Source organism: Corvus brachyrhynchos, unplaced genomic scaffold, assembly GCF_000691975.1.
Source record: "Corvus brachyrhynchos isolate BGI_N302 unplaced genomic scaffold, ASM69197v1 scaffold309, whole genome shotgun sequence".
Classification (NCBI taxonomy): Eukaryota; Metazoa; Chordata; class Aves; order Passeriformes; family Corvidae; genus Corvus; species Corvus brachyrhynchos.
In genome coordinates, this window is record NW_008240227.1 from 1,161,403 (window position 1) to 1,176,050 (window position 14,648).

The 14,648-nt window shown below is 37.1% G+C and overlaps 1 protein-coding gene across 2 annotated transcripts in view; it reads left to right on the forward strand.

Annotated features, from left to right (window-relative positions):
• The window catches only part of SCAPER (S-phase cyclin A associated protein in the ER), a 135,062-nt gene that overhangs the window by 6,231 nt on the left and 114,183 nt on the right, over window positions 1-14,648 (forward strand). For both annotated transcript variants that reach the window (XM_008641953.2, XM_008641954.2), the window contains exons 3-5: window positions 2,478-2,548; window positions 6,190-6,387; window positions 14,209-14,309. In XM_008641953.2, the coding sequence (XP_008640175.1) occupies window positions 2,478-2,548; window positions 6,190-6,387; window positions 14,209-14,309 (370 nt within the window). The remainder of the gene's footprint in view (window positions 1-2,477; window positions 2,549-6,189; window positions 6,388-14,208; window positions 14,310-14,648) is intronic.

Genomic DNA, 14,648 nt, shown 5'->3' on the forward strand with positions numbered 1-14,648 from the left:
TCCTGCTGAGGGTGTGATGATGAACAGTGTCAAAGATGCTGAAACTACATGTTCAGTTGACCTCTGCCATACCCAGCACAGAAATGAAGACTGCAACTACTAAATTTAAAGGCAATTCCCACATTTCCTATTCCAGTGAAAATATCCAAAAAGAGAGAGGTGAGCAGGATGGTTGTTGAGATTGTTAGGTAAAAGATAGCTTTTGAAAGTAGGTTATCAGTGGGGTTTTTTGGTAGATGTTGACACCTCATCTTTTTGACAGGAAGTCTTCACAAATCATAAACCCTGTGTGCTTCATATTTAATCACCAGACAGGAAGGAAATGGACTTCCAGTGTAAAATATGGCTGTAGCTCCTCCAATGCTGCAAAACTTTGATACTTTATATATTTCACATGGGCAACTTAATAGCTAAAGGAGATGATCTTGGGTCACTATTGTTCTCTCCTTACAATTTAGTAAATTGCTAGCAGGGGATGCCCTTCAGGTGTCACTGAGGTCTGTGCATCTCGTAGCAATGCCAACATGATGCAGTTACACACCAGTCACCCCTGAACATACAAACAGCCATTGAGCAGTGCTGTCACTGCTTGGGAGTATAGGACAAAAGCAGAGAGGAAGATACCTTCTAGTAACCAGAGCCATTATTGTAAGAAAAGGAATTAGAAAACTTAAAATTGTGGCTGCTGCTGAAATGCAAAGTTTTCTGGCCTCTACACCTTAAGAAAAAGTTAGTCCTTTCCCCACACTATATTAAATTTGCAAAACCTGCTATTTGCATCTAAATTTCTGCCTCATATAGGAAGTGCCTGGAAACTTGCTTTTGTCTTTAGAAGGGACTTGATCAGAGATTTCACAGATCTTAGATAATGGATTGTTATTCTGGATTTTATAGAATCTAAAGACTCTGCAACTTGATGTTTTCATCTGCCCTTTTTTAATTTTAATGTACTCATATTTGTTGCAAACCTTTACACTGTGCAAGTCCTGTATGCCATTGCCTTCAAAACCTTGTCTTTGCATTGTAAATCACATCAGAAGAGAGGCTTTGGTGATTGAAATACTTCAGTTATCGGAAGTCTGCCATGGAACTATTCCCCAGTTTAAGATTTTTAGTGACTATGAAGGTTTTATGCATGCAGTAGCTGAATGATTTTTTTTCCCCTGAATGCTGCTAAATTGAGTTCAATATATTAGTTTATAGCTGGTTTTTTGGCTAATGTAGTATTTTAAAAATGAATTATCAAGCAAATAATTTTTAATTTGTTTTAAATTAAAAGCCTTGTTGCCTGGAATAGCCAGTGATACAAACCAGCTGTGCAAACCAGCTGTACAACTGCTTGGTTTAGACAGGTTTGCAGCTGCTTTACATAACCAGAGCAATGTAAAACAGCTGGGCTATGTTTGGGAATTTGGCCTCAGAACTGTTAAAAACTCAACTGGACAATTCTGAAATTCAAGAATGATCTCCATGGTCTAGAGAGGACTGTATTCAACTAATGCATTGATTTGCTTGGCTTCATCCAGCTAAATAATCTTGAAACTTCTATTTGGATGTAATCTGTGCTAGAGAACTCTTTCCGTAGTTACTGTTTTGTCTCAGCTTGCTTACATTTTTGGTAATTGGATCCTATGATTTTCGTGTTGTGCAAGTTAGATACTTGGAGGAGTAAATTTTTTTACCTTACCCCATAGCAAATAAGATTAAGTGCAAACAGATCAGGTTGGTCTAGGCTAACACAGATATTTCTATGCGAAGATAACTCTAAATCAGTTAACTGCCACTACCACAGCACTGAGGCCTGGAGTCACCCTTTCTGACTGGGGGAATTTAAACTGATTTTGGAAGCATAGTTGCTAAAGTCACTTTGTATAAGCAATGGAGGAAGACAGGTACGTTTGTGAAGGGATTTCACGTCTTAAGGAGACTGACTTGTGTTCTGTGAATGTTTTTTTCTCTTCCTTTGGCTCCCTAAATGTTGATGAACTAAATCCTGACCTGAGTTCTGGTTTTTCCCATCTTTCTTGGCAGAACAGTTCCAGAAAAACTAAACTATTACATTTGGTTTTCCTAACAAATATACAAATATATTTCTTGGTTTAGTTCTGTAATAGCTGATTGAGCAGTCATTCAAAAGCAGACTTCTTAAAATTTATATAGAAAACTAGTATCATATTTGACATGTAGATTGTAATGATATGATCTTTAGAGGCACTGAGAACTTAAAGCTGGGTTACCTTTGTTTAATGAAGTTTGTATGTCTTGCCTTTCTTGTATTTTTTTTATTTTCCAGTGTTTTCTGGCATTATCCACATTCTGAACAGTGGAATATATATTTAGAATATAAAATTTGCCAAACCTCTTAACTCAGAAACTGTGCCCCTCTCAGTACATTGCAAGATGAGATATATGCATTCTAGGGTGCTCTATTTAATTAAAATCGTTATTGTTGATTAAAACAGTTGCTTCTCCCACAGGAAAATCAAAATGGCAGTCTGGTGGAAAAACAAAAAGGGTGACTCAAGGAACACACAAGACTGCAAAACAGGTATCTGCTCATTTTTTATTGTGACATAAAATTAATGACTAACAATGTTTTTCTGTGAGATCACTGATATATTATTGGCTGATTAATACTTCTCTAAAACTATGCATACATTGTATTTTTAAAGCATATAAGTTTCAAAGTCAAGTATTCAGAAGTTAAAATTGCCAGAATTTAGGTTATCTTCCTCAGCATTTCCTTTTGGCACTTCCCAGCCTCTGCACACATGACTTATGGGAATTAAAGTTATTTTAAGGAAAGTGCTGTTCAATAAAATGATATAGGATATTCTTCCTATAAGCATGCTGCTTATACAAGGGCTGCCTTTCCCCCCAATTTCTAATTTAAGGAAATGTCTTGACTTCATGTGTTGAAGTCATCCACATATCTTACTTTGGAAAAAAGTCCAGGTGAGTAAAATTTCCATGACTGGAAAGCCAGTCTGAATGAGAATTGTAAAGAAGAAACCGCTCCTGTTTTTAGTTGGCCTTTTTTTCTCTGTGAATGACGATCTTTATTACATTATAAAGTAATACCTCAATCTTTCCTTATGTTTAATATTTTTAACTGCTGTTTTTCTTTGATTTATGGATTTAGGCATTAGTACAGCTTTAGCCATTTAGTATTTTGAGGCAGCCTGTCAGAATTTGGTAATAAAGCATATGAAAAATGTTACTTTTCAGAAAAGAAAAAATGTTCTGCTTCCATAGGTTTTTGCATCTTTAAAACATAGGCATGTTATTTTCCCAGTTTAGTTTAGCACCTATTAGCCTTGTGTTGTCTCTTCACACACTGATACGTTACAGACACTGTATATTTTGATTCTCTTGGTCTGTGAGGGTGGAGTGTTAGCGATGTAGTTGGGGCTCCCTGGAAGGGTTTGCCCTCAGAATATTGAGGGTGTGAGAACCATGTGCTGCACAGTTTGGGTTCTGTCTAACTTGGGGATTATGTGAATACTGCGTTTTCAGGAGAATGCTTGGTTGCTACTCAGTGGCTCTATGTGGGATTGCTGTAGTAAAGCTCTTGTTGACACAGTCCATTCCTGGTGGATTCAGTTAAGGTTTGAAATGGATTGCTAAGTGTCTGTGCATCTTGGCATCTCAAATTGGCATTCTGCACCTTTATTTCTATTGCTTTTCCGACACTGGATACTGCTGTAATTGGTGGCTTTTTTGGCTTAGTTTTGTTGAGCTTTCACTTTTAATTTTCCTTTACATGTGAATGGGCCACTAATCTCAAGAAAATAAACTTACAAGAGCTGTTTCATACGATCTTATCAACCTCTTCTTCCTTTCAGTAGGGTGCTGGCAAATATACGTTCAATAAACTTTGGCATCCTGAGGGTATAAATATACATTGCATACTTTCCACAAGTCCAAGGCAAGTTACTGAAACTATTAGTGGGAAAAAAAATAAATTAAAAAACACCAAGAGAGATTCAGCTTTAATGTCACCTTCCTCATCCACGCTGGGTTACTTGGGATGTAAGAAAGGGTATTCCCATGTTTGTTAACTTAAAAGGCACATAAGCTTTTCATCTTCTGCAGTTGAATATTTGAACTATCACTGCAAGTTAAAATATTATTTCTAATAACAAACCACCAACTTAATGCTTACCTACTTGTGTGATAGTGTTTACAAGGAATCAGGTAGTTTAGAGGGTTTTATCCTTTCAGAGGTGTTCTGCTGGAACATGGGTAGCTGTAAATGTTGCTTAGGTTTTACTGAGACCCTGAAGATCTGCTTACTGGATAAGAATGGAACTGCTATGACTTGCAGAGCCTACACATGGTGTTTTCCTCATTAAAATATTGCTGACATATAAGAGCGAAGATAAATGGATGCCAAGTAGAGCAGATGGATAACATTTATTGCTAAATATCAAAACATATTCCATGATATTGTCTTTTAAAGATAGGTTTGAAAACGTATCTTTCAAATAGTGGGAATTACGCGCATTTCTTATTCCGAAACAACTGATCCTTTACATCAACAGTATTAGCTGAATGACTGTAAACCTAATCACTTTCCTAAGGTCAGATCTTATAAATACAGGCAGCAACAGGTAGCTCTGTTATTTTAATGCAGCTATTTATGATTCTGTAGTTGTGCTTGCGTCATTATAAACTGTAGTTTCAAGGAGCTATAAATTAGCTAGTATATAAGCTTTGCTTTAAATGTTTTTATACAACGCCTCTGCTAAGGAGCATCTTTTCTCCCAGCAGTTTGTTAAGAGGTGACTTATGTCATGGAAGAAAAAATATGAAACCCTTCTGAAATTGCTGTTCATCGGTTGTTTATGCCATGCATCTTTCTGAACATGGCTCTCGTGCATACATTAGCTGGGGTTCATCTGGAGTACACTTGCAGCCCTTGGAAATATATGTAAGGGTAGCAGAGATGTTGGTGTGATTGTAGTAAATCTTACCGTTCTTCTGCTTCTTACAGAAAAATTAGCGTCTCACCACAAACGCAGGTGAGAGCATAACCATTCTGAGAACAGTGTGTCTCCCTAACTGCAAAGTGGAATTTGTTTAATGATGTGTGGTACAGGACAAAAAGACTTGAATCCCAACCAATTGTTTTGAAAATTACACTATTTCTAGTTAGTGATTAGATATTCTAATTATAAACACTGTGTACTGTTATGTGTGGTGTTTGAGTTTTCTTATTCAATCACCAAAGTAGAGCATTTAGAATGGGATTTTAATCCCTACAAGAGTGCTCCAGTAAGAATTGATATGCCACAGTGGACCAGGGCATCAAAACTACGTTAAAGGTGCTATGAAAAGAAATACATAATGAAAAAAGCCAACCCAAACCAGACTACTTTAATATGTAGCTAATACCTCCATCACAAAGTAGCACACAGTTGGGTGTCACTTGGGGTTTACTGGGGGTGCTTGTCCACTGGCTATGTAGTGCACAAGCTTATGGTAACAGGATTTTACTGTTTGTTTTCTTTTGTTGGAGAGAATTTCAGGTTTAATAAGGGCAGTGTCATGCGACCAAGTGGTGATTTGGTACCTTTAGACAAATAGGTGTGCTTCAGAATCCTTTGGAATATCCCATCCCATCCCATCCCATTTAGCATGTTGGCTGTCCCCTGCATCTGCGCAGCAAAGCAGTACTGGGTCAGTTAAGTCTGTGTTCTAGGGTGAGCCACATCAGCATTTCACTGGCATTAACACATATTAGCATGAAGGTTTTAAAACATTCATGTCATATGTAATGTCTTGGTAATAAAATTTCCTTCTGGTGGAATATTGCTGGTATGTTTATTAGTGAAATGCTATTTTCACCTCTGGATATACACACCTGTCAGAATAAGTAATACAGGATATGTAATTAGAAAATGTAACTTCGCAGTGTGCTGAGAGGCAGAGTATCTCGTACTGCTGTGAAATGAAAATATTATAAATATCAAAGAAACAGAATCTAGTTGAACATAAGTGCTGCCTATATTTAAGAAAGTGTGTTCTAAAAAACTCAAGTCAGTGCAATGATGTCTTCTTTAGCAAAGAAGTTCTTGTTTACAGGTGTTTCAATATGCTGATGAAAGGTGTGTTGCACAGAAACCCAACTCCTTACCATAATTCTGTTTGTTGTTCTCCTTTTACCTTGTACTTTCTTGTTTTCAGAACACTACCTTAGACTGTAAATTAACAGCAGCAGGAGCTGGAGATAAAAACTTTGACAAAAGCCCCACCAAAACAAGGCAGCCTCGAAAGGTGGATCTGCGGGCTCGGTACTGGGCATTTCTCTTTGACAATCTCCGGCGTGCAGTTGATGAAATCTATGTCACATGTGAATCAGATCAGAGTGTGGTGGAATGCAAGGTAAGGCTCCAGCTGTTCTTTGCCTATCTGGCTTCTGTCTGGCTTTTCTTATATTTTACCTAAAAGGTAAATGAGGAATTAGAGCTTCAGAAACATGTTACTTTTTCATTTGTATTTTGTGAAGGCTTTTAAATAGGAAAGCTGAGGGCATATGTACTCGTATTTTAGAGAATGCTTTCATTTTGAGCAGGGACTAATTTTTGAAGTGTATAAAAACCAAAAAGTTGTACATGAAAATATTAGAGCTCAGTTTTTGCTGAAATGAGATTTCGTTTTTTGAGCTCTGATTTTGTGACTTTTCTGACTAAACACTGGTTATTTACTTTGCCTGGTAATGTCCTTTACTGTAGGTGGCACTGTTGCAGTTCAGCCTTTTTCACGTTCATTTGCTTCCTGTTAAGTGGCTTAATTACACACTGCTCCCTTTCTGCAGTGATAGTTATCACTCTTCTCATTCTCCCTTTGTTAAGAAAGTGATTGGTGGTCGAGTGTAAGCAATGTCTGGTTGGTATGTCACTGTAAGACACTTCCCAGTTTCAAATAACCTGGGTTTGTAATAGCTTGTGCATCTGGTTCACATTTTATTGTGATTTTCTAGTAGATCTGTAGAAATACCCTTGTCATTTAATAAAAATCACTCATGCTTTGGAAATGGAATTTATCGCAAGCATTAAGAGAAGTCAGAATACATTAGAAAAGAAATGTTAAAGATATGACTTTGTTTTCATATTAAACATGGCTGAAAACTCAACACATTCTGGAAATGATTATCTAATCACTGTAAAAAAATTCATATATCAGTTTAAGTAAACTTTTTTATTATCCTATGCATCTCATTCTCTGCTGTAATCAGACACGGCCAAATTGCCTTTGAGATTAGCGTACAAATACGTTTCATTGGAAGCAGCTTTGAGAACTGAACAGTAGCTCAGAGGCTTCCAAATTGCTGGTTGGCCTAACACAATTTAACATTTTGGTACTGAACTGTCTTCCTGCTCAGGAAACATTTCTCTAGAATTTTTTGGTTTAAGAAAGCCAGCCAGCCTTGCATTGTAAGCATTTTAAACTTTTGTGACTGAAAGATCAGAAGCATATTTGTATCATTATCGCATATTTTGGGGGTTAGATATCGTTCAGCATTTTAATTGGGCTACTTGATCTGCTTTTGGAGGGGGGTACTATGTAGCCCAAGTGAAAAGTCTTCATTTTAGCAGACTCTTGACAACGATGTATTTATCTGTGCAGATCAGGTTACTTGTTTGCAAAACACAAGTGAAAAAAACCAAAAATGAGCAAACAGGGCAGTCCAGTGTCAAGTGTTGTGAAACTTCTGCAATGTTCATGTTACTCTTCCCTTTTAAAAGATCTTTTTTCTCAGCACAAAAGTGTGCCTTACCTGAGCAGCTGGAATATGTGTTTGTGCTGTGGTCCTTTGTCTGTGGGATTTTCTTTTACAGGTTACTGTTAAAAGATGATTATTCTTTTGATGAATTACTATCATGTCTGTTAATTAAGATATGAAGTGTAAAACTGTTTAGTCTTGTAAATTATATTTACTACTAATGTCTCTCTTCTGTAAACTCTATTGTTTGTCCTTATTTATGGTGATTTTGACATAGCCCAGTTTCTACCATTTTGACTGCTGGACATAGGGAAATAATAATAAATAAGAAACGAAAATGGTCCCACTGCTAACCTTCCCTTCATTTTTTTTTAAGTGGTATTTTGAAAAATCCTTTCAATTAGGATAAATTGACGTTATCAAAAACTTCCTTAATTTTGACTTTTTAAACTTCTGCCTTGGTCAAGTGGGCATGTGCTGTTCCATGTAAACATTTAAGTTGCATAAAGGTTGTGTTATAAGAAGACTCGTGTAAAAATGAAAATTGACAACTTCTGGCATTTTGAACCTTCTGCTTAACCTGGTATAAAATGTTAGTTCAGGTTTTTTTGGTATTTTGTGCCTTTTGCTCTCCCGTATCCTTACAAGTTGTTACAGTTTTATCGATTGCATTGTCACTGAAGATGTTTGATGCTCCCAAATGAGAAAGGGCTCTGGTGGCTCTTTGTGGTTGAAACTGCAGATAGAAGGATTGTGGTGAGGATCCAAACAGTGGGAATGTGTGTAAGCAGATCAGTGCTTGTGTATATTTTCTCTCAGCTTTGGGCTCTGCTGAAGTTGGTATCTGCTATTGATTTGGAATTGAGAACTCTCAAATCATGTATGTAGATATATAGATAGGGCTTGGATGCTTTGTATGTAAAGGCATAATGAACATGGTTGAATTATTTCTGAAATAAATGAAGAGTTCTCCAGTCTAAGCATAATCTTACTGTACATAAATTAGTTTGTGCAATAGTGATAAAAGATTAGATATATCCTAGTAGGTTTGGCTGTAACCTTCAACATTTGAAAATGCAAATTGTATGGATATTCTATATATTAGCTAGGTTTCTGTGTGTCTAACATTTATATGAATATTTTACCTACTGTTTTCTAGGTTGGGGTGGCAAGTGTAGGCAGAGCAGAAATAGTAATGCCTTTAAATCTCTTGCTGTATGATAAGAGGAATTAAGAGCAAAAGTTTTGTAGAGGGATGGAGGCAGATTCTGTTGTTAATGCAACAGATGTCTTCAGCTGCTATTCTTCCATGGTGTTTTCAGGTGTCTCAGTAACTGAATTTGTGTTTATATATGTGTGTGTATGTATATATAAAAAAGAAACACTGCACACTTATGTAAATCCTTTATTGATAGAGTTTGAGCAACTGGATTCAACAACTAATGATACAGTAAGTATAGAAGAATATCAAACTACCTTTAATTTAATTTGGGATTTTTTTTTCTTCTAGGATGAGTTGCCAGCTTCAGCTGTTCTTTTCCTTTCAAAAAAGCTGAATTTTATCATGTAAAAATTTTGTTCTATTTTATTTTTACATTGCTGTTTAGCATTACCTAAAGCTTGTACAATCTCTTGTCTTTTCACCTAATGTTAGTTACTGGTGTATTTCTGGAAGGTTTTGGCCAGGGTAGATTCTGTCTTGTTTCTAAAGCTTACAGATGGATTCTTACATCAGTCTGGTTCAGTGAAAACAGTTTAATTTTGCTTGAGATTCTTATTCCCTCTTATGAAATGGAAAATTCAGCAGTGAAGTTCTGTTCTGCTTCTCACAGACAGCACAAGGTGAAGAGGTGGGTAAAGACTTTCACTTAAAAATGAACTTAGACATGTTGCACGATGCTCCTCTGCAAAAGAACCAACTGAATCAACTTAAGTTAAGGCCTTTCAGTTGGGGGATGTCTGTGAGAGAGTTTGAGTTGATTGAGGCTTCCCTCTCCGAGGGCTGCTTTTGGGCCTGGCCGTCAATTTCTACTGATTTCACTCTTTCTGTGCAGACTGAGACCCCTGCTCATGCAGTTGATCCATCGCTGGCATTTAGGACAGCCAGTTCCACAGCTGGAGTATGGCAGAAGCGTCCAAGGCTGCAGCTTAGCACTGACTCACAAAAACACACCTTCTAGTTCTGAATTTGGGGATATTTACTTAGAGTATGGTTTTATGTTCCTAAATAAATAATCTGTGGCTGTATTGTGGCAGTCCATGCTCAGTGAAAATCTCTGTGAGCATTCCCACTGCCTCTTTTTGGACATTTACTTTTTCATTGTTGTCATCTTCCGCAGATGAGTCATCAGAGAAGGACAGGAAAATGGGTTCATGATCAAGCATTCAGTCTTAACAGCTAAAGATGAGGTCTTTCAAAATGGTGATCTATTCTGAAAAGCCAGCATGTCTTAGCTGGCAGTCTGGGTATCCCTGTTCCTGCCATATATATATATATGTTTAAATTTTGTGTGATTAAGTCTTTGCACATGCCACTGCATTAATTCTTATGGAGAAATTTTCCTTTGGTAATGGTTATGGGTCCTTTGGAGCACATCCTTGTCAGGTAGCGGATTGTGGCTGTCATGATGTAGGTGAATTAATGAGGAGCAACTGAGGCCAGATATGGTGAATTTAACACTTGGATCTAGGAGACCATGTGCTTTCTTAAAATATTATTTGCCATGTACTGAAGTTGATATGAGGAGAGTCCTTTGTCTAGAGGAGCTGCTTCCTTTCATCCTTTCCCAAAGCTTTGACAATCATACTGGTTGAACCAACCCCAGAGCTGGCTTTAATTATCTGTAATTCAACTGTATGAAAAGGCTACAAGGAATTTTTTGAAGCAATTTTACTTTGTCAAATTACTAAAACACAGTTAAACTTCAGAACATACATTTAAAAAAAGAAAGAAGGAACTTAAATTGTGTGCTAAAAGCATGCTCCAGTACAAAAAAAAAAAAAGGAGTTTATTTTGGTAAATACATAAACTAAAATATTCATTACAGATACTGAAACAGGATAAAGTAGGCATGGTTTGTAAAACAGAATCCATATTTCTAGCTTGGCCAATAAGCTAAAGTACAGATGTGGTGACTGAGTTAATTTCTCTGATGGATGTGCTACTGTTTTGGGTTGTAGTAACTTTAAAACCCTACAGTCTTCCATAACTCCCTGTTTGCCGCTTCCTTGTTTGAGGATGGGAGAATAAATGCATGAAACGACATTTCAAAGTGGTTTAGGGATTTCTAAAGTGCACTTCTGTTCTGAAGGATTACAATGGGCCTATCTAGGACCCAAGTCCTGAGTGAGGATTGTTCTCATGTAGCTACTCTTGAAGGTCTTAGTTGATTACAAAGTAATTAATAGGATCACCCAGTTGAAGAGACTAGAAGTCCAACTTTGAGATAAATACATGGCAACCAGAGTAATGAGTGAAAGCTGGAGAAAAGAAGGAAAGAAAAAAAAAGAGACATGCAGAACTGTTGATGAGAGAATTGACAAGAACAGAGAGGAGAAGGTAACGGGAGCTGTATTGTGACTGGTTTGAGTTTCATATCATGGATTTTCTTTGACAGGTTGTTTTTTAGCAGTATTGCTTTCTTACTTAGTTCGAACGGTCTCTTTAAGAATCGTATGGGATAGGTGTGACCTTGAGAAATAATGAGATATAAAATTGTTCTGACTGTAGTCCAGCCGCAGTCTGGCCCATAAAGGTTCCTTTTTGTCAGCAGCTTCTCGAGTGGTGCAGGTTTGGCCTGGCTCAGCAGCACGGGGTATCGGAGCTCCCGGCGGTGCCGTAGGTGAGCGGCAGAGCGGGATCGATGCCGGGGGCGCGGAGCCCCGCCGGGATTGTGTGTCAGAGGACAAAGGGATGGCGCCGCCCGGCCTGCTCTGCGCGCCGGCCCCAGAGTCCATTACAAACCAATCGAAGCCGTTGCAGCCAATTGGGGAACTAATTGGTAATTTTAGCTGGACATCTATATGGAGTTATCTGCATGCCTGCAACGGCGCTTTCAGAGCCACTTTTGTTCTGCTCCATCCTGCTTGACAAAATGGCCCTCATAGCTTTAGGGAGAGAGATGTGCATCAGTGAGTATGGGGCCGCTCCAGCTGCTTGTCTTGTTTGTATTCCCTTGTTCATAAAACATGGCTCGGGTTACAGCTGCATGGGTCTGCTCTGATCATTTCTGATAATGTGGAGCTAAACATTCCTTAAAATAGGTTAAGCCATTTATTGCGGTTTTTTTCCTGTGCCAGCTAACTTCAGAAATATAACTCGTATTCACATTAATTCTTTTTTTTTTTTTTGTGAGGAGTATGTCAGTGGCTGACTTGAAAAGTAAATGATTCAGAATTAAATTTTGCTTTCTATGCTCTCATTGTTAGTAACAGTCAGCACAACTTAGTATGGGCTAACCTAAATGGACGTGAATTGGATTAGAAAGCTGAAATTTTATTAGTGAAACAAAAAAAGAACTGGCTGAAACACTTGACTTGTTCATTTCTTGTAGCAGACTTTACTTAAGAATTATTTTGGTGCTGTAAACCTTACAACTGCTTTGTAAGAAAGATTTCTGTTAGCTTTTTTGGGGAATATTTCACAGCAAAGAACAACTTTTGCATCAGCAGTAGGATTCTGTTTGATTTCCCTGGTGTCTGACTTTGTGGTGACTTTTCCTTTACAGCAACCAGCATATGCTCTGTATGTGCCATAAAGAGTAGTTAAAAGGACACTTACGCCAAAACTGAAGCTGAATTTCGAAGTTAGGGTTAAACAAAATGAATATCAATCAGTATGATTTTATAGGAAAGAGCATTTTGCATGCATTAGAGGTCCTTTTTCTATTAAAAGGACAATTAAAGTTGTATGGGACATGATGTTACAAAAACATGCATTAGTTACCTGGACTGTAGGAGAGTGTTTGTAATATTTTTGCTGTCAAAGGTTTTACTGTTAAAATTTGTAGTTATGCACTTAAGAACCAATACCTTCTCATTTGTAATTGTTCCCAAAATTTCTAAGTATTTTGCTTTGAGCAGAATATTTATCCAATACCGGCAGGGCTGACTTTGGCATAGTAAAGAACTTGTGCAACAGCAACATTTTGTCATTAGTGTTTTTCCTTATACCACAAAACTATGTCTGTACTTTACGTTCTGCATGTGAAGCTCATTTAAGTTTCATAGAATTCAAGCTTCCTTCATGGATTTTTATTATTTTCAGCACATTGTCATGACAGAGTACAGGACACATTTTTCTTGTCTCAGAAAGAGTAGTTATGAAAGCTGCTCTTTCTGACTAACATGAGCTCAAACTCTCTCCCTTAGGCATTAATGTGCTTTGTTGGTGATCAGCTTTGCTGAGGAGGTGCCTTATGTCTGTGTGTGTTTTGTCATGTTCAGTCAATGATTTTTGAGTTTATATGTGGAATACAAGTGATTTCCTGCTTTGCTGCATGATAAAGAATTGCTCCTTTCCAAAAAAAAATTTCCCTACTAGTAGCAGTAGATAACTGTAGTTTGCTCAGGGAACACAACTGAGAGTTCCTTTATATTGTGTTTTGCCCTGCTTTGCAGTGAAAAAATGCTGCCATTATCTGAGTAAAGGCAACTTACTTTGAATTTTTCATTGTTTCTGCTTGTAATCTGACCTTACTATAGGTACTACATCTGTACATTTGTGCCAGCTGGATATCAGTAGGCCCAGTCAATGCTTTCTTGTAGTTAAGGATATTTTAATCAGAAGCAAGTCTCTTCAGCCACTGCCATTTTGTCTATGACTTTCTTCCTGATGTAGTGTGAAGTTAATTTATATGTCCTTTTGCAACAGTTAATTTTATTTGTTAGAGGCCAAAATGTAGTTCCAGATTCAAACTACTTCATTAAGATTTTGCCTATCCTGAGTAAATGTCCAGCATGCCCACATCGTTTTTGACAGTATCTGTTTAATCCTACCCAGGTTCTGATGCTGTTGCCTTTGTGTAGTTTTGTATACATTCGTATCACAAACAGATTAATTGTGACATTATTAGTCTTTCACAGACCTGTTAGGTTTTATATGGTTTTGCTTACTTGATGATGTATGTCTAGCATATTTTAAAAGATAACTGACAAAAAAAAAGCATAAATAATGAAACAAGTATCCTTATGTGTGTTAAGAATTATTTTCTTGGGAGTGTTGCCATTTCATCCTTACACATTGATGCTCACACAGATCTTGGAAAATGTGCACCTTTTTTTTTTAGGATAAATGTTTTAATGATTGTTCACATAAAAATCTTAATTATCTGGGCCTTCTTGTTTTCAGGGATTGTGTTGGGTTTATTTTTAATGAGAAAGCTACAGAATAGTAAATGTCCTTCTTTCTTTTCAGTTTCTTTATTGGGGTGGGGGATTGTTTTTTAAGTTGGAAGATTGATGTGATGGTTGCTTTTCAGGAAGTCCTGATGATGCTCGATAACTATGTAAGGGACTTCAAAGCATTGATTGATTGGATACAGCTACAGGAGAAGCTGGAAAAAGCTGATGCTCAAAGCAGGTAATTAGATTTATTTTTTTTTTAATCTACAGAGAGAGTAAAGTTCACAGTAAACTTCATTTTCTAGCAGAGATTCAGAAAATAGAACCAATTTTCCTTTTCAACAAAATGGCTGTGAGGACATTTTATGTGCATTGTCACTGTCACTTAGAACTAGAGGATATTTCCAGTCCTACCTTGATCCTTTCCTTTTAAATGGTTGGTGTGATGCTTTGTTCTACACTGGAATTTGAAATAAACATTGTAGTCTTGAGAAGAGGCATTATTTTTGATATGGGTCTGTCTGATAGGGTTTGGAGTTGGTGTAGAAACAATTGCTATGAACAATGATTAAATTCA